This window comes from Mustela putorius, unplaced genomic scaffold, assembly GCF_011764305.1.
Source record: "Mustela putorius furo isolate JIRA1106 unplaced genomic scaffold, ASM1176430v1.1 tig00000430_pilon_pilon_pilon, whole genome shotgun sequence".
NCBI classification, from domain to species: Eukaryota; Metazoa; Chordata; class Mammalia; order Carnivora; family Mustelidae; genus Mustela; species Mustela putorius.
This window is the reverse complement of record NW_025421377.1, coordinates 18,629,044-18,653,652: the sequence shown is the minus strand read 5'-3', so window position 1 is coordinate 18,653,652 and position 24,609 is coordinate 18,629,044. Positions and strand designations below refer to the sequence as shown.

Genomic DNA, 24,609 nt, shown 5'->3' with positions numbered 1-24,609 from the left:
GTTCAAAAGCTTTGATATAGTCCCAAAAGTTTATTTTTGCTTTTGTTTCCCTTGCCTAAGGTGACATATCTAGAAAAATGTTGTGGCCGACGTCAAAGAAATTATTCCTCTGTTTTCTTCTGGGAGTTTTATGGTTTCAGGTCTCACATTTAGATCTTTATTTTGAGTTCATTTTTGTGTTTGGTATAAGAAAGTGATCCATTTTGATTCTTCTACATGTGGCTGTCCCAGTTTTCCTATCACCATTTGTAAGAAAACTGCCTTTTCCCTACTGTACATTCTTGCTTCCTTTGTTTTTAGATTAATTGAACATAAGGGCATGGGTAAGCATGGGTTTATTTCTGGGTTATTCGGTTGATCTATGTGTCTCTTTTTGTCCCAGTACCATAGTATTTTGATTACCTCAGATTTGTAGTATATCTTGAAATCTGGGATTGTGATATCTCCAGTTTTGATCTTCTTTCTCAAGATTGCTTGAACTGTTTAGAGTCTTTTGTGGTTCTGTAGTATTTTTTAATATTTTTGGTATTATTTGTTGTAGTTCTGTGAAAAATGCTGCCGGTATTTTGAAAGGGATTGCATTAAATCTATAGATTGCTTTGAATAGTATGGACTTCTTAACCATATTAATTCTTCTAATCCATGAGCATGGAATATCTTTCCATTTGTTGTATTGTGTCTTTAATTTCTATTGTCAGTGTTTCATAGTTTTACCTCCTTGGTTTTATTTTTAGATTTTTTTTTTAGTGCAGTTGTAAATGAGATTGTTTTCTTAATCTCTCTTTCTTCTACTTCATATTGGTATGTAAAAAGAGATTTGTGTATATTAATTTTGTAAACTGTGATTTTACTGAACTCATGTAGCAGTTCTCATAGTTTTTTTGCAGTCTTTAGGGTTTTCTATGTATAGTATCATCCCATCTGCAAATAGTGACAGCTTTACTTCTTTACCAGTTTGGCTGCCTTTTATTTCTTTTTCTTGTCTGATAGCTACAGCTCAGACTTATAGTACTGTGTTGAATAAAAGCGGTAAGAGTGGGCATCCTTAACTTGTTCCTGATCTTAAAGGGACAGCTCTCATTTTTTTACCATTGAGAAGAAAATGTTAGCTGTGGGTTTTTCACATACGGCCTTTATTATGTTTAGGTATGTTCCCTGTAAACCTACTTTGTTGAGAGTTATTACCATTAATGGATGTTGTACTTTGTCAGATGCTTTTCCTGCATCTGTTGAGATTTAAGTGATCCTACGGTTTTTATTCTTTCTCTTGTTAATGTGATTTATCATTTTGATCAGTTTATAAATATTGAACTGCCCCTTGCATTCCTAAAATAAATCCTACTAATCTTGGTAGAGAGGGTTTTTTTTTTTTTGAAGTTTTTTAATGTATTATTGAATTCAGTTTCCTAATATTCTGTTGAGATTTTTGCATCTCTGTTTATCAGAGATATTAGCCTGTAGTTTTGTTTGTTTTTATAGTATCTTTGGTTTAGAATCAGGGCCTCACAGAATGAATTTGAAAGTTTTCCTTCCTTTTCTCTTTTTTGGAATAGTTTAAAAAGAATATATATTAACTTTTCTTTAAAAGTTTGGTGGAATTCACCTGTAAGGCTGTCTGGTCCTGGCCTTTTGTTTTCTGGGAGTTTTTTGATTATTGATTTGATTTTTGATAGACTTCTTTTACATGAGTATCTGAGCCTAAAATAATGTAAGGGGTGTGCTCAGAGACCAAAAATTTACATTAGCCAAAGGAAATGAACTGCTTATTGGCTATGGTCACTTTTAGACAGGGATCACTGGTTTCAGTAACCACATTTCTTGGGAATTAGTGATAATTTAGAAACAGAAGAAACAAAATGGTTTACACGAGAGAGAGAAATGGATTTCCAACCTACCCCTCTTCGTAAAGTTAGAACCTAAGAGAGCTATACAAGGAAAGTGTTGATTAGAATAGTCTTTTGCCCATCAGAACAAGATTGCCTGTTTTCTTTTGAGCTCTGGATGAAAAAAATAATGCTCTTCTCTGGGAATTCACAACCATATGCTTGTCCTCACCCGAGTTTGGAGATAAACTTTACAATTCTTTACAATGTAAAATTTCCCAAGCTGAGAATTTGACGTAAGAAGTAAACTGGTAATATCCTGGAATGCCAGAAAGAAATTAAACAAATACAAAGGAATCTACCTCCAACTAAACCATGGTATATTCCAGTATATAAAGCTACTTTGAAGGTGATTCAGGATACAAAATAACAAGACAGAAAATGTAGTGCAGTGTGATCAAGAGTCAGTGAATATAACAAATAATAGAATTAACCTCCAGGAATTTCAGATAATAGAATAATTGGATACAGACTAAAAAATATACGTGTTCAAATGACTGAATCTTAAAAGAAGGAATTAAATATACAGTATGGAAAAGGAATTACAGATGGAAAAGGAAATACAGAAGGAATTAAATATACAGTATGGGAATAAAAAAAACTTAAAAACAGGCAGATATGATAAAGAATTAATAGAACTTTTAGAAAGGAAAATATAGTCTTAAAAATTAAACCTCACTAGGTAGATTAAGCAGTGGGTAGATACAATTGGAGTAAGAATTAGTGAACTTAAAGAGCTAAAGAGATTATTGAGACTATAGCCCATTGAAATTAGAGTTAAGTGTGAAAGAGAAATTAAAAGAAATGAGAGCTTTGGTTGCCTGGGTTGCTCAGTCAGTTAAATATCCAACTCTTGATTTTGGCTCAGGTCATGATCCCAGTGTCCTGGGATCAATTCCCCCCCCCCCCCCCAAAATCTGGCTCTCTGCTCAGTAGGGCGTCCACCTCCCTTCTCCCTCTCCCTCTGCCTCCTTCTACCTTTCCTCCCCCCTGGTCATGCACACTTTCTCCCTCTCTCTGTCCCTCTCTCAAATAAATAAATAAGATCTTTAAAAGAGAGAGCTTAAATGAAAAGGTTCAGTTCATCAGATTAGATTTCTGGAAGGCGAGTATTAGGAAAGAGCAATATTCAAAAAAATTATGGCTGAGAATTTTCCAGCATTGATGAAACACAAATTAGATTCAGTGAATGATAAGTCTCAGATTTTATTCTGTTTACAAACTTAGTAAGTTAGCCTGTTAATATTACTGGTTGCTGGCAGAAAACATGAGATTTCTGGGTCAGAGACTAAGGGCTTTATTACTCAGAGCATGGTAAGAAGTATGAGTGTCATGAGATAACTGAGTGTTTCAGTCAGTTAAGTATCTGATTTGATTTCAGCTCAGGTCTTTATCTCAGGGTCGTGAGTTCAGGCCCTACGTTAGGCTCCACACTGCATGGGGCCTACTTAAAAAAAAGTTATATTTGTTTCATTTCCTCTTGTCTTCCCTCCAACCCCATTAGTGTAGTGCCGAGGACTCAGTGGATGTCTGCTCATGTGATGGGTCCCTTTTGAGAAGAGGAGCACTGAGCTTGGGAAACCTGCTGTTTTATAGCACGCAACAGATATATGCTTTCCCTCTTTGTTCCAGAGGGTATCAAACCTCATTCCTAAGCTTTCACAAAGCAAATATAATCCTGAGAAATGACCCAGGAATGGTCGAGAGCCTTGGATTCATGGCTGACCCAGTTGAGACATGTACAAAAAGTAAGAGACCCATCGAAGAGAAATATCTCCCTGCAGGAAGCATACCATATTCTGAGCTAGATGAATAAGAATAAATTCACACCTGGATATTTGTAGTGAAAATGAGTTATACAATTAATTCATGGGAATGAGCAGCGAGAAAAAGTCTGGAATGAGAGCCTAGTTCTGCTTTTGCCACTTGATAGATGAATAACCTTAGGAAAATTTTTGACCTTTATGAAACTAAGTTACTTAAGATAAAATCTAATTATAGAGCTGTAATTATCTCACAGGGTGATGATAAAAAGGTAAGCATTGAAAATTAAAATCTTCTGGGGCACCTGGGTGGCTCAGTCGTTAAGCATCTGCCTTCAGCTCAGGTCATGATCCCAGAGTCCTGGGATCGAGCCCCATATCGGGCTTCCCTCTCCAGCTCTCCCATGCTTGTGTTCCCTCTCTCACTCTCTCTCTCTGTAATAAGTAAATAAATAAATAAAATAAATAAATGAAAGAAAAAAGAAAAAAATTATAATCTGCTTTTTTTAAAATAACAGAAATTGGTGGTTTCACTAATAACCCTGTCATAAAGCAAAAGTCATATTGTGAATCTGTTGAATATCTGAAGTAAAAGCAAGCTAAGCCAACTAATGTAGTATGTTATTTTTACTTTTGCTATTCCATAACTCTGAAGGTTTTAACCTTAGGATGGAGTACAATAGAATAGTATTTTTTAGTAAGGAAGACAATGTTTTTCTCATGATGCAAACTGAAATGCTTCTGATTTAGAAGTGTATTTTTCCAAACTAATTGTTTATTTTCTAGTATTTAATTTCTTATGTTCTTCTTAACAGTGTGTTGTATTAACTGAGATCAAGCTTCCATTGCAGAAGAAGATCAATAACTTTTGCCATTCTCATTGCCCTCCAATTAAGGTAATAGTATCATTTAATAATGACAGGTAGTTAAAGAAAGAACACTTCCACTATTAGAATTTGTAGTTTTTCAGTGCATTGTATAAAAAGTTTCTTTTTACATGAGGATACTCACAGTAATATTTTCCTCTCAATTTTGGCATCATGTTCATTTCCTGTTTTCAAAACCAAGATCTAAATTTGACTTACAGCAAATTACCAAAACTAAGGAAGAAATAAGGTTAGGAATGGAAATAATAGTGAATATTGACTTCATCATTTAACTTTAAAAATGGCGTAATGGTGGTTTTCAAGACGTTTATTGGTTCTTGTAAGAAAAACTGATTGAGCATCTGCTACAGATACAGTTGGAGGCAGTAGGAATACATTAGTGAATAGGACAAACAAATTTTCTTACTCTAGAAAATTATCTAGTAAGGAAGATACAAGTAAAAAAGCAAAGAAATACCTAGTTTCAAGTCCTATGGAGAAAAAAAGCTAGGTAAAAAGTAGAGTATAATGTCTACATGACGTTGGGATGGGAACTAGTGTTGGTTCTCTTAAATTAAAGGTCAGGGAACTCCTCTTTGGGGAGATAACATTTGAATAGAACCCTGAATAATTATAAAGAGCCAGCTGTAGAAAATGTGGGAAAGAGATTCAAATCATGAAGAACAGCAGGTATAAAGACTTACAAGTATAAAAATTTGCTTGGTGTGTTTAAGGAACAGGAAGACGCAAGCAAGACCAAAACGGAGTTTGGGTAAAGAGGATATGAGTACACATTTTCAGAGGATTGGGTTCAGAGAAGTAATTAGAAGGCCATAACTTAAATAACTTTGAGGATAGCTGAGTTTTAAGCCCATGATTTTGGCCTAATGTATGTTTTTTAAAAGATTTACTCTGGATATGCTGTATAGAAAATAGTCTAGAGCAGTAGTTTTCAAAGTATGGTCCAAGGATACTGAAATTCTTGATATCTTTTCATGGGATCTGTAAAGTCAAAACTATTTTCATCATATTATTATAAAATGTTATTTGCTTTTACAGTCTGATTTTCTTATGGGGTACAGTGGAATTTCCAAAGTCTAGATGATGCGTAGTGATACTATTGCTTTGACAGCTAATGGAATGTGTGTGTATTCTTGTGTTTTAAATGTTTCTCAGTTTTAATCTCTAACACAACAAATATCAATAGTTACAACCTATGAAATAAAAACTCTTTCGGTCCTCAATGATTCTTAAGAACATGAAGGAATTACAAAACCAAAGAGAGGGACGCCTGGGTGGCTCAGTTGGTTGAGCAGCTGCCTTCGGCTCAGGTCATGATCCCAGCGTCCTGGGATCCAGTCCCACATCGGGCTCCTTGCTCAGCAGGGAGTCTGCTTCTCCCTCTGCGTCTGCCTGTGTTCACTCTCTCTCTGACAAATAAATAAAATCTAAAAAAAAAAAAAACCCCAAAGAGAAAAGAGAGCCATTGAAATATGAGGGTAGAATAGAGTAGCCTATGTGAGAGATGCTGGTGCCTTAATCAAGAGAGGTGGAAATAGAGATTGTAAGAAATCACTGAATTTGAAATATGAGAATAGATGAATATGAGTTGTGAAGGAAAGAATAATCAAGAATGACTTTTAGATTTTTCTGGAGTAATTGAGTTGTGGTGACATTGGAAAGACCAGAAATAGGTTTAGATTGGAAAAATCATAATTGATCCTGTGCAGTTACATATATATTACTAGCCCCACCTCCTTTGTGGGATTATTTGTTCCTTTGGAAAAAGAAAAAACTGTTCGTTCCTTGGAGGTAGGCACTAAGCCAACAGCCACACTCTATTAAATAGATGTGGTGAAAATTTTTGGATTGTGGTGTTTACATAACATATTTGCATTCTGTGCAACATTATGCTGTGGTTCACAGTTTAAACAGATGAATAAGACATAAGGTAGTCAGTAAACTTAAGACAGGGCACAGAAGTTTTACAAATTAATTACACTGAGTTATGAGCTAAAATCTTTATTTATGTAATTGATATACACTGTCTTACTTGAAAGTTGTTCTCAAAAGAAAATGTCCTCAAGTTTACAGCTTTTGAAGCTAAAAAGTTTCTAAATTTCTGCTCAGTTTTGTCTCCTAAAAAATGCTGTGCGTGTCCATTTTGATAGTAAAGGCAGTACATGATCCAGTAGGAGGTAGTCTTCTATTGACTCTCACTACTTCATGTAATAAGTGGTATAAATTACTTTAATGGGCTACATTTTTATATCCAAATATGAATATACAAGTTTTTATTTTAAAAAAATGACTTTATACAGGATCATATGTGTTACAGAGTAAGAATTTCCCTTTATTATTTTTAACTCTAAAAATAATTTTGAGCACAAAAACAGTTTCTTTACAGTTTTTTAGAATGGAGAATATTATAAAAATCACTTTTAATAAAACAGTGATTAACAATTGTGTGTAAGAATCTGATTTTTACCTCTCTTCACTTTGATGTATACTGTTAGTACCTCAGCCCTTTTCTGTTTGTGGCCTTCATTTTCAGCTTTGAGCTCTGTTCTAGTTTCCATTAACTCTACTTTTAGTGACTAGGCACTCATTATTTTCTCAAATGGAAAGTAAAAATTCGCTGCTAAGACCATTGAACCAAAATAACCATTTCTTAAATATTTTACTTGAGTTTTAGGACAAGGAAAGAATTTTTGTCATTTAAAAATCAGAGAGTGTAGGGGCCTCTGGGTGGCTCAGTGGGTTAAAGCCTCTGCTTTGGCTCAGGTCTGGATCCCAGGGCTCTCTGCTCAGCGGGGAGCCTGCTTTCCTTCTCTCTCTCTGCCTGCCTCTCTGCCTACTTGGTGATCTCTGTCAAATAAATAAATAAAATCTCTAAAAAAAAAAAAAAATCAGAGAATGTATAATGATGATTGTGTCATCTTCTAATTGTGTAATACTTAGAAATATCCAGTCCCAAATACCAATATCCTTGATTCCTGAAACAGTTTACAATTAATGTATTTTATTTGTGATTCATTTTATATCCCAAAGGATAGTCTTTTGTTTGTTTTTGTTTTTGTTCTGTTTTTTTGTGGGGTTTTTGGATAATCTTAATTACAAATAAACATGTTGTGAGGGGGCTTAAAATAGAGGTGGAGGTTTTTTTCTTTAGGTAAATAGATAAGCTTGAACTTATTTTTTATCATTTCACAGTTCATCAGTGCAGATATGCATGGAATTTGGTCACGGTTGTTTTGTGATTTCGGTGATGAATTTGAAGTTTCAGATACTACCGGAGAAGAGCCAAAAGAAATTTTCATTTCAAATATAACACAAGTATGATTGTGTGTGTATATATATATATATATATATATATGCATATATATGTAATTGTGTATTTATATGATTAATTTTTTAATGTTGATGTGAATATAATTTTGCAAATAGTGATATTAGCAAAATGCTGTAATATGCAGTATTTTTCATTTGTTTTATAATATTTTAAGATAATTTGTAAGGGAATATTGTGTAAATCTCTTGATTGCATTATAAAGTTAGAATAGACAAGAGTATCTGGATTCCTTCTAACATTAATAATTGGTACATAAACATTTACTTATGTCATAATTTTAATTTTGTTCAGTGTGGTGCTCCTATTGGACATGAAGTGTGATTCAGTGTTTATTGTGTCAGATTGTAGATGTACTAAGTATGTCATAAGTCACCTGGCCCATCACTTGACTACAGGAGGATACATAGACAAGAGCTTTTTTAAAATTTGTTATATTTCTAAAACATCATTTGGAGGAGGAAAAAAGTTAAGAATTACCCTTAAGATCAAAAGTTAAGAATTACCCTTAAGAAAAAAGTTAAGAATTACCCTTAAGATCAAATCTCCCTTTTGTGAGAGATTTAAAATTTGTACATACTTTCTAGTCACATTAGAAAGTTCATATAAGCTTAAGTTTTTAATTCCCTAAAAGAATTGGAGAAAAATCATCATGATCAATTTCTTACTTGTTTTTTTTTTTTTTTTTTTAGTTCTTGGTTTGTTTGTTTTAGTCTAAATCATTACATTTATTTGATCCTTTTAGTCAGTTTACATTAAAGCTCAAAAAGAAGCCAAATATAAGGGAGTAATATATTTTGTCCTGATAGTGTTTGTGCTTCTGTCTTTATGCTTGATTTTTAACCCAGTGTAATGTTGCCTTTTCACCCCTTCTTAGGAAGAATGCATTTGAAAAAATCATTTTCTGTCTCTCTACTTACAGAATGATTTTTTTATTCAACCTTTAACCTTTGTACTTGATTTTAGTTTGTCCCTGCAAATATCATACAGTTAGAATATGCTCCAGGGTCTAGTATGGATGCTTGTATTACGTTGGTATTTTCTTTTATTGAACAGTGCACAAAGTATGAAGGTTATCCATAAAGAATTATAAAATAACCATAAGTGTTCCCATTTAACTTACCTTCAAATTATTCCTCTTTTTTAATAAAGTCCTTATGAATTTTATTCTTCTTGAGACATTAGTAAACCACATTAGGTTAATTTTATCTACATGTTTGTGATCATGATTTTATTCTTTTCCAAATTATTCAGTCCACAAGAGAATTTTTAGAATCTTCACAATTATGAAAGACAGAATGACAATTCTTTAGCTTTTATTAGATTAAGTTATCATTACCTTATTCAAGAAGTGTGTTGGATTATATGTAGTTGGGAAATTTGGGGGCCTTTGACCTATCCCATCCATCCTGTTTGGTAAGATAAGCCAATTTCTTCCTATTTTTATCCTGGTAAACTGGGCTATGTATTTTTTTCCTTTAAAGTGTTGGGCAAGCTTTAAACTACCAGTTTTCTGGCTTTAAATTTCTGTCCTTCTTCCTTCTATTTCCTTGATCTTAAAGTTAGATTCATCATTTTTGTATAGTTTTTTGTAACAAAACTTTAAAATTTAAATTTGATGACTTGAACGTCTTTCAGAAGTCACAGAAATCTTTATATCTGTGAAATATCCGAACTCCCTTGTAGAATCTGTCTCCCCGAAATATAAAAATTCTATTTTAAACATTGATAGTAAAATAAGATGATCATTATTTTGCGAGAATTCTTAAAAGGCTTTTACTAAAAAAGGAATGTCCCAGTATTTTGACTATTTTGAGAATTTTATGATAACATGGTCCCTTTTGTGAGAGATTTAAAATTTGTACAAAAAAGGTATACATGAACTTGTTTTTAGGCTAATCCTGGCATTGTCACCTGCCTTGAAAATCATCCTCACAAACTTGAGACTGGGCAGTTTGTAACATTTCGAGAAGTTAATGGAATGATGGGCTTAAATGGATCTACGCAACAAATAACTGGTAAGTTTATAAGTTTTATTAATTCATTTATACTTACTCATTATTTAGCACTTTAGTAGTTCAGACAATCTACTCAGTGCTGAGAACTCAGCATTAACTCCGACATGATCTAGTTCTTCGCTTCAAAACATTCGATCCAAGTGAGGAGATACTTACCTTAAGCAGCAATGGTATAAACAGAATACAGGCATTCTGGGAACTCTAAATGTAGCAAGGAAATCTACCCAGTCTTGGTACAGCAGCAGTGAGGACAGAATATCTTGATTAAAATTTTAAGATTGGATTGGGGCACCTGGGTGGCTCAGTGGTTTGGGCTGCTGCCTTCGGCTCGGGTCATGATCTCAGGGTCCTGGGATCGAGCCCCGCATCGGGCTCCCTGCTCCGCAGGAAGCCTGCTTCCCTCTCTCTCTCTCTCTCTCTGCCTGCCTCTCTGCCTACTGGAGATCTCTGTCTGTCAAATAAATAAATAAAATCTTAAAAAAAAAATTTTTTTTAAGATTGGATTGACTTAGGAAAGTGGTAAAAAGAATATTCTATGCAAGGCCAAATAATAAATGGCAAAACAATTCAAGGGACTAAAAGATATAATATGGCAGGGTGGCAGTGGGAGTTGAGGCAGCAAGTCTTAAGGCATTTAAGAGGAAATTTCATGATCTCATTCAGTAAGGAGGGAAATATTGCAACATGGGCAACTTACTCATTTAGGGAGTGCAAAGGGGAAGTTTTGAAGAGAAGGTAAGGTGGAAGGGCAGGTCAGGCCCGTTGTAAGGTGGCTATGAACTATACATGGAAACGTGTTTTTATTCAGTGGCTTGGATGGAAAAAATGAATGGATGTTGTTGCAGGCAAGTTTGTGGGTTTGTTGGCAAAAGCCGAAGGAATTTGGTTTTTTTAATAGACTAAGATGAGGTCATTGCCCAAAGGAGAGGAAAGGTGCCACAGTTAGAGATTTGAGGAGAGTAAACATTTTAAAAAATAAAAAGATTTAAAAGAAAATAGAAGGATTATCAGTCTTCATTTAGTGCCCATTTGAAGTTGAAGATAGTGAATTTTTAGCAGTGTTAATTTGAATAGTTTGTGATTTTCCTTCACCCATGTTTAAAAGATGTAAAGACATTGCTAGACATCTTGTAACTCAAAGGTGGCATGTTTACACCTGTTAGCTAAGAACGATTCATGTTAATCTTTAGGACATTTGAAAGTCTAATTATGTAATTACTGTATAGACTAGTAAATAGATTACTTTTTTTTTCTTGTAATGACTGCAAAATGGATCCTTAGGAGAGAAAAAATTAGTCCTGTTATGAACTCTTTATACTAAAACAATTTTGGATCTACGGTTAATTGAGCATCTTTGGTAACAAAATTACTGGATTTTGTTTCCCAGACTATATCCAGATACATAAAATACAAGTTAGATCATTAACATTAAAGAATTTTTATCTGCTTTTGCAGAAATCGACTCAGCTAATCATTTAGGGTTATTGTTATTTTGGGATCTGTGCCATGGGGGATTGTGAGAGTTCAGAATCTTCAGGCAACCATTTGTCTGCCTACCTACTCATTAGCCAGTACCACATTATATTTTAGTATTAATTGTATATAATTATTAGTTATCAGTATTAGTTATTGATGTCTTATAAAATGATTTTACTAGTTAGTAGTAAGCATCCCTCATTACTGTTACCCCCTTTGGGTTTTCTTGGTAATTTGTAAGTGCTTGAGTTCACATTGGAAAAATAGTGTGTCTAGTTTTCCACACTTTCTGCCCCCTCCAAAAAAGATTTATAATGGGATCTTCTAATTGTATAAATTAGGGAAAATTAAGATTTTTATCATAAGTCTTCAAATTTAAATACCTATATCAGTACATAATGGTTTTCTTATTTTTCTTTTAGTGGTATCACCATTTTCTTTCAGCATTGGTGATACTACAGACCTGGAACCTTATTTACATGGAGGCATAGCTGTCCAAATTAAGACTTCTAAAACATTTTGCTTTGTAAGTATTGTTTGTTTGTTTGTTTGTTTTGCTTTAAATATATTTCTTTGTAGAAGAGAAAAAAAAAGTAATAGTTAACCAGACAATTAATTCAGTAGATTTAGTAGCTGAACAGATTTTTGGTTTGTTTTTTTTTTTTTTTTAAGATTTTATTTATTTATTTGACAGAGAGAAATCACAAGTACACTGAGAGGCAGGCAGAGAGAGAGAAGGAAGCAGGCTCCCTGCTGAGCAGAGAGCCTGATGCGGGACTCGATCCCAGGACCCCGAGACCACGACCCGAGCCAAAGGCAGCGGTTCAACCCACTGAGCCACCCAGGCGCCCCAGATTTTTGGTTTTTAATTTGTACATACTTGGAGGGAAATGGGATCAATTTAGGGAAATAAACTGATAACAATTAAAAAAAATTATATCTAGAAAAAAAATTTTATATCTAGAATACCAATGCATGTAATTAAGGTATAAAAATTACCTCAAAAGGACTCTACTTTTTTGAATCATCAAAGAGTTGATCATTCTTCTTATTCCCTAAGACAAAAGATAAAACTAATATATGTTTGAAGGATTTAACAAGCATTGAAGCTATGTTTTGTTTTACTACTCAATTATTTACATTGTTAAATTAAAAGGAATATTTTTCATACTTAGTTCAGGTTTTTAAATTTTAATTTCAGGAAAGAGTGTATATGTTGGGAATATAAAATAAGCCTATACAAACTGACATTGAAAGGAAATTTAAGTTTCTAAATAGAATATAGCAGGGACATCTGGGTGGCTCAACCATCTGCCTTTGGCTCAGGTCATGTTCCCAGGGTCCTAGAACTGAGTTCCACATCTGGCTCCTTGCTCAGGGGGAGCCTGCCTCTCCGCTTGCCACTCCACCTGCTTGTGCTGTCTCTCTCTGTGCGACAAATAAATAATATCTTTTAAAAAAGAGACAGAGAGAGAATATAGTAGCTACTGTGTAATGAGGAACTAAGGAGTTTCTTGCCGCTTCAATCCACAGGCTCCTTCTCATTATAAGCTGTCTACTACATCTCTATATTTTCTTGCAAGTTCTCAAGGTTTAACTTGATTGCCTCTTCTTTCCAGAACAATTATTAACCATAGTCCTCTACAAGGCTTAGTCCAAGCCAAAGTTTGAAGAAAACAACAGATCAAAATATAGTTCATCAAATCTGCCCCTGCATTATTTCCTCTTGGCTCTGTTCCCAGTTTTTAATAATGCCTCAGGTTTATACCCCAAGTAAATTTCAGATTGGGTGGGTGTTTGAGGGGATGGTTGGTTGATTGGCTGGGTTTTTCGGCCTTCGTGTGTTCTCTGCTCCACGCAGAAAATTTCAGCTTTGAGTATTTATTCAAGTCTTATCAGGCATAACAAATCTTGATAATTCGATATCAAAAAAATACAGTAGCTTTTTTATTAAAACAGTAGTTTTTTTTCAAGTATATAGGTGTTTTCACCAATTCTTCCCAAATATAGTAGCAGGTTGTCTAATTGCATTTAACATTCAAAAAAATGAAATACAATTGTTTAAACAAGGGGCAGTAGGGAATAGTAACTCTTTTATATTTCAATTAAACCGTATTAGCCCAACCATCCATAGTTATTTCAGACCTTTGAGAGAGATGTATTCCTTTTAGTGCTCTATATATTTTGTCAAGGAATCACTCACTTACTCTGAAGAAATTTTTTTTTTTTTTTTAAGGAGCCATTGGAAACTCAGATAAAACATCCAAAGTGCCTTATTGCGGATTTTAGCAACCCTGAGGTAAATAAACACTTTGTAGTTTTTAAAGAGGAAGCAAAGTGGGGTTGGGAATTGGTAAGAGACATTTTAAAGTTGAAGTAGGCTAACCATGTATATACCTTTCTGTCAGGTTTTTTTAATAAAGGTTGGATTCACATACCTAGAGTTGACTCCCAAGAATTAAAAACAGGAATTTATTTCATGGAAAACTTTTTAAAATAATAGGAATATATGTTACTTTAATAATGATATACTAGCTTTGGTATTTAAAAAAATGATTTCAGTAATTTATGCAGATGACTTTACTAAAAGATTTTCTGAACCATGTAGGTTTTTTTTTTTAATTATTTTTAGTAACATATAATGTATTATTTGCCCCAGAGGTACAAGTCTGTGAATCATCAGGCTTACACCTTTCACAGCACTCACCATAGCACATACCTTCCCCAGTGTCCAAATGAACCATGTAGTTTTATATGATACATGTTTCTTCCTAAAAACCTTGGAAGCATTTATTGTGTACTTTTAAATCCCTGAATATAATTGTGCAGCAGTGAGTTTATTTGTGGTAAGGAAAGAATTATTATATGAACAGTTTCCAGATTTATAAACATTGATCAAGGAAACGGATTTGGTGATACTGATTTTATACAAATTTTTGTTGTTGTTAGTTGATATTACTGTGACTTTCATGCAGATAACGTACTAAAACCTGGGACTGACACACTATTATGTTAAATAATAGCCTTATGGGCTTTAAGTCAAGTTGTTTAACTTCTCTAAGCTTCAGCTTCCTTATCTGTTAATTAGAGATAATAGTATTAAGGTAATTGATTTATCTTAAGAATTAAATAATGTTTACAAAATTTTAGCACAGTGCCTGTCTAGCACATGTTATGCTGGCAATAACTGTTGAGCAATTTTTAATGTTCTAAACAGGCACCTTTAGAGATACACACAGCGATGCTTGCCTTGGACCAGTTTCAGGAGAGCTATAATCGCAAGCCAAATATTGGGTAATGTTTTCTGTTTTAAATAACTTTTTTTTTTATTATAAAAGCAATATTTTGGAAATGATAGTTTAAAAAATTTAAAAAGTAACTAAAGTCCCTTAATAGTTGCAGTACTACTAAATACACCAAACTGTATAAACCTTTATTATGACATCTTCTTTGTTCTGGGAGGAGTGGAAAGATCAATTTATTAAAATGGATTTATGCTAAATAAGAATTTTCCCACTTTGAAGTCTTCAGAAGCTACAACTTTAAAATAAAAAAATCTGGGAATTACTGAGTTATGAGTCCACTATGTAATTTTTTCCTTTCTAGCCTATTAAGTCAGAAGTATTGTTGCAAATAGTTTCTTTCTTGTCAATTTAAAACTAAATCCTATTTATATAGCATCATGATTTTTAATTAATGCATTTATTAATCAACTACCTTCAAGTCAGGTAAGCACTTCGTGCTACCTGGTGCAAAATTCCACTTTTTTTTCTTAACACATTACTTAAATTTTAGTTTTGAATATGAGTTACAATTTATAGCATTTCAGAAAATTGAAATTGGGATCCTTCATTTTGAATCCTAGATGCCAAAAAGATTCTGAAGAGCTTTTGAAACTAGCAACATCTATAAGTGAGACCTTGGAAGAGAAGGTGAATATTCAAAGTTAATGGCCATCAAAAAAGGTGTAACATAGATACATTCTATATATTAATATTCTCTTACCTTTCAGATCCCAGCTTTGCTGCTTATTGACTCTGTGACAGTAGGCAAGTTACTTGAATTTGTTCTGCTTTAGTTTATAAATCTATAAAATAGCATTTACCTACCTCAGGGGTTTATTATGAACATCAAGTGATTTAATTTTGTGATGTGCTTAGAAGAGTATGTGGCATATAGTAATTACTATTTGCTATTGCTGCTATATTTTTAGTATTAATATTATCTCTGCTCATTTACTTAGTTTGTTAACCCACAGAAACTCACTGTATAAAGTTGTAAGCTCTCCTATAAATCATCTTTTATCCATTATATATTCATATTTCTTAATTGCATTTTGCATATCATGTTTGGACATTTCACCTAGAAAATGTCTTTTTCATGTTATGATGCTGTGCCTGCTGGCCAATAGTTTTATTTTAGCAGATACCAAAATAGCAGTGTTTGTGCAAATTCATTTTTTTTGTTTTCGTTATTATACTATAAAAGTAAGAAGGAAATGAAGTCTTCACATTTGTGGTTAAGTGAATATGATCTCATATTTTATGTGATTAAACAAAGAAAGAAATAATGTACTGAAAACAGTGAGTCATTAACCACAAGTTAAAGACCTTTTATGCATTTAGTGGTTACTGAAAAGTGTGAAAATCTAGAAATAGATTGATGAAGTCTGATTAAAAGGATGTTAAGAATTCATCAGGTTTATTGAGATAAAACTTAAAAGAAAATTAGACCCTTTTTAGATACACAGTACACAAAATTCTATATGCAGTTAAACTGTGCACAATTAAGTCAAAGTGTACAGTCATGTCACCACCACCAGCATCAAGATCTAAAACATTTTTGTAGTGCCAAAAAATTCCCTTATGCCTCTTTATAATCATCTCCCACTCCCCCAACCAATCATGCCTTTTTCTTGTAATGCCATATAAATGGAATCATGTAGTATGTAGCCTTTTGAGTCTGGATTATTTTACTAAATGTAATGAAGCTGAATTTCATCCATGTTGTTGCATTTTCATTCCTATTTATTGTTGAGTAGTATTCCATTATATGGGTATACCACAATTTGTTTTCCCCTTTAGCAGTTGGTGGACATTTGGATTTCCAATATGAGCAATTATGAGTAAAAATCCTGCAAACATCCATACAGATTTTGGTGTGGACTTTTGTTTTCATTTCTCTTGGGTAAACACCTAGTATCGTGTTAGATAGTGAAATGATGGGTATACGTTTAATTTATAGAAATTAAAGAAGAAACCGCCAAATTGTTTTTGCAGAGTGGCTGTACCATTTTTGCATTTCTACCAGAAATGTATGAGAGTTTGAATTGCTCTGTATTATCTTCATAATGGTATATTATCTGTTTGTTTGATTTGAGCCATTTTAAAGTTTATGTATTGATCTTGTTTTGGTTTTAATTTGCATTTCATAGTTAACTTTGCTTTTGGTGTCTTTTCATATGCTTATTTGTCACTCCTATCTCTTCTTTGATAAATTGTCCTTTCAAATCTTTGTTTTTTAATTAGATAAGTTGTTTTCCCATTGATTGAGAAAGGTCTTTATATGTCCTGGATTTCAGTCCTTTATGGGATACATGTTTTACAAATATTCTCTTCCAGTCCATGGGTTGTCTTTTCATCTTATTACAGTGTGTTTTAAGGAGTTTTTAATTTTGATAAACTTCAAAGTACCAGTTCTTCTGTATGTGGTTTGTATATCTTTTTAAATCCAAGGTCATATGTTTTCTTGGAGAATTTTTCTTTGTCCTTTGTTTTCTTTGGAAATTTTTATGGTTTTATGAGTTCATTTTTGTATACATGCAAAGTATGGGTCAAGTGTATATAATTCATATTTTATATTCATTGGGTACAGTTTTGTGCTTTTATGAGATTTTTTATACCCTGCCAGGCATAGATTAAGGTTAATTTTTAAATATATGAATATCTAGTAATTCTAGCCCACTTGTTGAAAAGGTAGTTCTTTCCTAATTCAATATTCTGGGTATTTTTCAGTAATTTATTGAACATCTATGAGTAGGACTACTTCTGAACTCAGTGTTATCTTCCATTGGTTGTTTCTGTCCTTTTTCTAGTACCATCCTATCTTGATTACTACAGCCTTATGGTAAATCTTGAAATCCTAGGATATTTCTTAGAGCTCAGAATTATGTATTTTTCTGATTCTTACGTGTTTTAAATGTTTTCAGTAGTCTCCATGCTTGAAAGACAACTTGGCTGAATATAAAATTCTAGGCCTTACTTTCTTCAGTGGTATCTTGCTTTGTATCTTACTGTTGACAAGTTTTGTTAAGAAATGTAATGCCAGCTTAATTTTCTTATTCTTATAAGTAGTTTGGTATTTTTGCCTCATGACTTTTTATATTTTTTATCCATAAAGTGTAATAATTTTACCTGGTTATATCTCAGAATTGATCATTCAGTCCATTTTCTCAGGTATACTGTGAGCCCATTTTGATACATGGATAGAAATTTTTTTTATTTCTTCCCCCTTTTGATCAGTTAGGGGGTGTTTGCTGGTGGGATGGATTATTTGATACTTAGTTATTAAATTTCTAATTCAAAGTGAGGTGTTTTGTGTTTGTTTTCCCACATCTCCCAAATATTCATTAAGGATGTATGATTCACTCAATCAAATTTCATCTGCCTTGTGATTAGTTTGGAGGAGAAATTTTCAGTAGCTGAAATGTTTTGATTCTAATTTTCTGTTTCCTTCTTACATTACTTTGGTATAGTAAATTGGTTTTTCTCCATACTTTTGGTTCAGGGCAAGGGTTTTGGATTCTTTTCCAGATTACTACTTCTAAAACCCTTATTCTCTTAGGATACTGGAGTTTCTTTAATGGATTCTTTAATGGGTTTTTGTTTTGTTTATTTGTTTTAGAGGATAGGTGTTGGTGTCTTGTGGATCTCTTTGATTTCTGTTAAATCCTTAACTTCCTCTCTTCCTTTTGTGTCAAAGGATGTCTCCCTATTTCTATTTATATCATTCTCTCCCAGATAAATTCTTACACCATAGTCAGTGCTGAGATCTGCTAGATTTCATAGGTTTTCAGTAGTTTTTGCACTTAGTGTGGGGCTTTCTGTTTTCTCAGAATGATTGTAACTTTTAGGCCTTTCATTCTGTTTTCTGTGGTTACACACTTCCTGCTCTCTCTGCAACTTTGCAGTAGTATGATGTCCAAAGTAGTTTTGTTGGAGTTTAGTATTTATTTTTCTATTTACAGGTAATTTGAAGTTCATAATGTTTTGTTTCTTAGTAATACTGAAACTCTGCCACTGGTTTATTTCTCTTCTTATGGATACATACCTGTTTTTAGAGGTTGTGTGGGGAAATTTAGATTTAGGCTGCTGTCATTATCCTGAGGCAACCAAATATTCCCCAGATTTGGCTGTTTGTTAATTAAATAATAGTAGAATCTTGGGAGATAGTGTAACCTAATGGTAATTTGCACTTTTGGGGTTCAGATTCTATTTTATTAGCTATAAAATCTTAAGTAAATTCCTTTATCAAAGTTTCAGTTTTCTAATTTGAATGATAAAAATTATATTTCCTAGGATTATTTTATAAATTACATGTGAATTTAATATAAACTCACAGTAGGTGCTCAAACTACCTGCTTCTATTCGCATTCTCATCGTTTTTACTATTGTCACTACCACCAGTATCTCTGCATTCAGAAATGGCACAGCTTAAATGAAATCATAATCTGAGTTGCAGTTAGTGCTAAGTAGTTGAAAAATAATGAAATCTAGAATACTGAAATGGAGTGGGTCGAATAGTAAATAGATAGTAACTAAATAGATAGTATCCTCTTTGTATCACAGATGTCTTGAAGAATAAAGAGCTTTCCCTGTTCCCCCCCCCAAATGTACAAGTAGTGTTATTTTACATAGGGTTTCAAAGCAGTTGAGCCCTATTTGAATTTTAAGGTTAAGATTAAGGTTATTGCTATTGAAAGAATAGGAAGAGAAAGAGAAGCCAGAGCTCATGAAAAGATCTTTCTCACAAATAAATTGTGCTAATAATCGCTCCAGAATCCAATTCCCCAATATTTCCTTAAAAATACTAATAAATAAGTCTTATTTCAAGAAACATCATTTCAGTTTTAAAGTATGATAATGACAACTTCATGGTGATTGGTTCTTAAATTAGTGTGGAAAATTGCCTTTACTCTCCATTTTTTTTGTTTCTAACAATGTATTGCCTCATTATTTTTGACCCTTTTACTATTTTTTCCTGTAGTTTTCATTAAAACACTTTTCTTAAAATTCTGGTTGTTTACAAATATTGACTGACATCACAGAACTGCTCTTTAACAAAAACTGTAATGGTAGATATTCCAGTTAATCTTAAACCTTGCCCTAGTGAAACATAAAGATTCAAAAACTAAAAATGGGCAGTTACTGATACAGAGAAATACTGCTTATGGTAGCTAACATGCAGTTGGCTCTTTTATTATGAGATTGGAAATTTTTTAGGACTTAATATGTATTTAGTAGGAAAATTGAGTAGCTTTTTACAAAGTTAAGCTACAGTAATTTAATAATTCTCACAGTAAGCCAATGAAATTTTAAGTGTCTCTGTAAAAACTATTAAGATTGTCATCTTTCATGGCTTCTGTTTCAGCCAGAAGTAAATGCTGACATTGTGCATTGGCTGTCTTGGACTGCTCAAGGTTTTTTACCCCCACTTGCTGCAGCAGTAGGAGGTGTTGCCAGCCAAGAAGTATTGAAAGCCGTGACAGGGAAGTTTTCTCCGTTGTGCCAGTGGGTTAGTTCTGTATTTTAATGTTGTTTTATACTTAAAAGGTTGAATTTCCCACGCATACAATGATTGTTTGTTATGAATTATAGTATTAATATATTATAAAAGCAACCTTAAAATGTTTTTTGATGCATGAGTTAGATGTGATATTCCACCAAAGTTTAATTCTCTAATTGAAACTGACAATATCATTGGTTGAGGATAGTGGAATATAACCCAAAGTTGCATTCTAGGGTATATTTCCCTCATTTGTGAGAGTGAAGGAATGAATTTTCTTTATACTTAGTTTTTAGTACTATTAGCTTAGTATTCATGGGTTCTCAGGACTTTTAAACAGTTCCATGGAATCTTTGGGCATCAGGAATCTTTAAAATTCCTTCCTAGTTTTAAACTAAAAGTAAAAGCATGGGAATGGTGTAAGTATGAGAACGATCTATGTATAGGGTAAAAATACCTCAAAAAAGAACTAAAAAATCCTTATTTCTGTTACCAAAAGGAATAATTGGCAGAGGGTATATCAAAGGATACCCTTCAGGCCCTTTCCTTTTTGAAAACGCTGTAACATTTTAAATATAACATTTATGTGTTAAAAAGTACCACATAGTTCTGTTTTGCTGCTTAATTACTTGATTTATTTTAACACAGAGTACAAGTTCAGTTGTAAATGTCTAATTTAGATGCAGCTGTTAACAGTATGGGGAATATAAGTTGTTATTAATATGGATTCTGTGTTGTTATAATAAACAGCCATTTAGTTATGTTCAAATTTGCCACATAAGTTACTTAAATGAAAATGAGAGTGAATTCTTTTTTTAATAAACGTTAACATGGTGTTTTTTTAAATGTTAAAATTGTGACTTCCTAAATCATTTCCCTTCTGTTATATGTAATTATAAATCACATAATATACCCAAACTGGAAAATAAAACAGAATAGGTACTTTCTTATCTAAAAGTAATCAGATTATTTATTCAAACGTAGCTGAAATTGAATGGGGCTTCCAGAGTTTTTATGTAATTATAAATAGATTTGGAGGTGAAATTTCCTTTGGTTTGTTAAAATTTATCATTTTTAAGATGGATAAGTGACATGAATCAAATTATATCTTTTTAACAGTTCTTCAAGTTTAACCATTGTTTTAATAAAGTAATATAGGGATGTATATTGTAAAAAAAGCAACAAATTGTTTTTTAATGTATTGTTTTACTCAGGATTGGTATTTTTATCATTGTTTTCCTTAATGATTATTCGTAACTACTGAAGAGAAAAACTGCTTTTCTTTTTTTTTAGCAATTTAATGTTTATACGTAGTAAGTTGTGTTTTTATCTTCTACTTTAAAGTTATACATTGAAGCAGCAGATATTGTCGAAACCCTAGGTAAACCTGAACGTGAACAGTTTCTCCCACGGTAATTCTGAAATTTTTCTTGCATTTTTCTTAGTTGAATATTTGTAAGAGACAACAAGGCTAAAAGATTTTCTGCTCAAATATGCATTTGTTTTAGATGTCTTTTCCTGTAAGTTGCTGACTTCTACAGTTACTTTTTTCTCTACTTAGAGCTTATTTTTAAGTGTCAGAATAATGCAGAATCTCTTTATCACTTTATAAATAATGAACATAAAGTTTTAAATTATATGCCATGAGAATAGTTAGCATTCAAAGTACCATTCCGAATTTAGATGGAAACAGGGGCGCCTGGTTGGCTCAGTGGGTTAAGCCTCTGCCTTCGGCTCAGGTCATGATCTCAGGGTCCTGGGATCCAGCTCTCTACTCAGCAGGGAGCCTGCTTCCCCTCTGTCTCTGCCTGTCTCTCTGCCTACTTATGACCTCTTTCTCTCTCTCTGTCCAATAAGTAAATAAAATCTTTAAAAAAAATATAGATGAAAACAATTGCTATCTGCACCTTTTATTTGTATCATTCTTCATCTTTGAGTCACAGAGCTCTGAGAATCTGATAGAAGCTTATGGATTATTCCCCCCAAAATTCACATGTCCCAAAGTTCTGCCTTCAATTTAAGTGCATTGACAACTCCAAAGCCCTACCATAGACTTCTCTAGGAACTTTTATTAAAAGTCCCTACCTGGGATGCCTGGGTGATACAGTCAGTTAAGTGTCCAACTCTTGGTTTCAGCTCAGGTCATGATCTTAGGGTTGTGAGATCAAGCCCCACATCAGGTCCATATTCAGTGTGGAGTCTGCTTGAGATTCTCTCTCCCTTAAGCCCTCCTGTTCATACTCCGTCTCTCCCTCTATCAAATAAATAAATAAATATTAAAAAAAAATTTTCCCTTACTTGATCTCAAGATCATGAGATCCAGCCTGGCTTCAGTCTCCGCGTTGGGTATGGAGCCTGCTTAAGATTCTCTTTCTCCCTCGGTCCATCCCCTCCATTTGTGTGTGCGTGCACTCTATTTAAAAAAAAAAAAAAAAAAATCCCTGCTTTAGAAAATTGTCGTTTCTAGATAAACTGAAGTCACCTTTACTTAAGTCATTTGAATATAGGATATTAAATGGAGAAAGAAAAACTGATTTCTTAATAGGGCATTTGTCTTTCAAATAAGATAATTTCCTTTCAGATTGGAGGAAGTTCAGAGTATTTAAAGTACAGCATTAAGTTGGTATTAACATTAAGTTGGTGAAACTAATCTTAATAATGTTTTTATGCCTTTCTGGTTTTTGGTATATGTTATTTTCCTCAGAGGAGATAGATATGATGCCTTACGAGCTTGCATTGGAGACACTTTGTGTCAGAAGCTACAAAAATTGAATATCTTTTTAGTAAGTATAAATAATGATGAGAATATACAGTACAACCAAACTGCTATTGTGTATCCTCAAATTCATTTATTAAAGCAAATTTGAGTCTAAGTGAGTATAATTCCTGACAGAATAGACATTCAGTAGAAATTTAAGATAAGCCAAATCCATTCTGCTGCCTGTTTTTGTAAATAAAGTTTCATTTGGAACACAGCCAAGCTTGCTCATTTATGTATTGTGTGTGGCTTCTTTCATGCTATAATAGCACAGGTGAGTAGTTGCGAAAGAGACCATATGGCCTACAAAACAAAAAATATTTACTATCTGATCCTTTACCAAAAAAAAAGTTTGCCAACCCCTAGTATAAAGAATTAATACATTCAGAATTAAAATATGAGTATGATAAGTTTTGAAAATTAAATGATTTTCTAGAAATACATTAAAAATTAGATTTGGGATGGGATTTTTCCCTCCACCATTTAAATTTTTTCTTACCGAATCAAGGAAGATGTAAATAGAATCTGTCTTTCTTAAACCTTAATTAGTGCTTTGGCAGGATGTGGTACCCCAGTACCATAAAATTCCTTTTCCTGCCATTAATGGGGTTGTTTTTATTATTACAATCGGTTGTGAAAATATTGCTGATTTTGTAGTAATTGTTTTTTAAATAATGTTTTGAGTATTAATAGCTGTTGTTGAACTATGGAAAGTCTTAGAGTAGGTAACTTCATCAAATGAATTTTGAAGATTATCTATAAACAAGGAATGTTTTTCATCTAAATGTTGCACTGATGTTTTGTTTTTGTTTCTATTTCATACAAATAATTAGCTCAATTGTTTGCTTTTGTTAGAATAGTAAAATATCTTCTGTTTAAAGGAATTGTAAATATTAAGCTTTTCCCTACTTAATTTATACCTTTTTTCCTTTAACCGAAACCATTAAAATAGTATAATAAACTAGTTGTGTACTCTAAAGTGAATCACCAATGTCCAAATTATTTTAGAAATCATATGTATATATTAAAAATTGGCATTTGAAGAAAGTTAAGATGAAATTTCCTTGTAGTAAGTCATCTTAATTGTATTTAATCTGATATATTTCATTTTTCCTCCTCTGTAGGTGGGATGTGGAGCCATAGGCTGTGAAATGTTAAAAAACTTTGCTTTACTTGGTGTTGGTACAGGCAAAGAAAAAGGAATGGTAAGATATAAATCCTTGAGAATTAAGTTTATATTTCTGTTGCTGCTCGCTTTTGTACTATATTTGACTGCATAGATCTGAAATACTAATTTTTGAGGAGAGAATATGCTAGAAATTGGGAGATTCTGATTCTATTCTGACAACTTTTTGAAAGTTAGTGATCTTGTGGCAAAATAGTTTTTAATTCTCTGTTCCTCCATTTCTTTTTCTAATACTATGAAACTGATATCTCTACTTTCTACCTCATAATGTAATTATGAAGATCAAATTCTTTTGAAGTGGGTTTGCAAACTATAAAGCACATTAGAATTGTTATTATTTCTGTTAAGATTCCTTACAAATTATTAAATAAATCTTTAAGATGGGAGCAGCTAACATTAGAAAGTGGCAGAGTTCTCAGATAAATTTTCAGTTAGTGATTATCAAAAGAAAAGGGAATAATAAAAACTTCGGTGTAGTTTAAATTCTTAAGATGATAAATATGAGTTAATTGGGAAGCCATGTCAT

The 24,609-nt window shown here is 32.9% G+C and overlaps 1 protein-coding gene across 3 annotated transcripts in view; it reads left to right on the top strand.

The window, feature by feature from the left end:
• UBA6 (ubiquitin like modifier activating enzyme 6) overlaps positions 1–24,609 on the top strand; it is an 84,376-nt gene that overhangs the window by 30,811 nt on the left and 28,956 nt on the right. For all 3 annotated transcript variants that reach the window (XM_004764305.3, XM_013062358.2, XM_013062359.2), the window contains 11 exons: positions 4,462–4,542; positions 7,726–7,848; positions 9,756–9,879; positions 11,778–11,881; positions 13,592–13,654; positions 14,573–14,649; positions 15,221–15,287; positions 20,005–20,148; positions 21,484–21,551; positions 22,844–22,922; positions 24,022–24,102. In XM_004764305.3, coding sequence (XP_004764362.1) covers positions 4,462–4,542; positions 7,726–7,848; positions 9,756–9,879; positions 11,778–11,881; positions 13,592–13,654; positions 14,573–14,649; positions 15,221–15,287; positions 20,005–20,148; positions 21,484–21,551; positions 22,844–22,922; positions 24,022–24,102 — 1,011 coding nt within the window. The remainder of the gene's footprint in view (positions 1–4,461; positions 4,543–7,725; positions 7,849–9,755; positions 9,880–11,777; positions 11,882–13,591; positions 13,655–14,572; positions 14,650–15,220; positions 15,288–20,004; positions 20,149–21,483; positions 21,552–22,843; positions 22,923–24,021; positions 24,103–24,609) is intronic.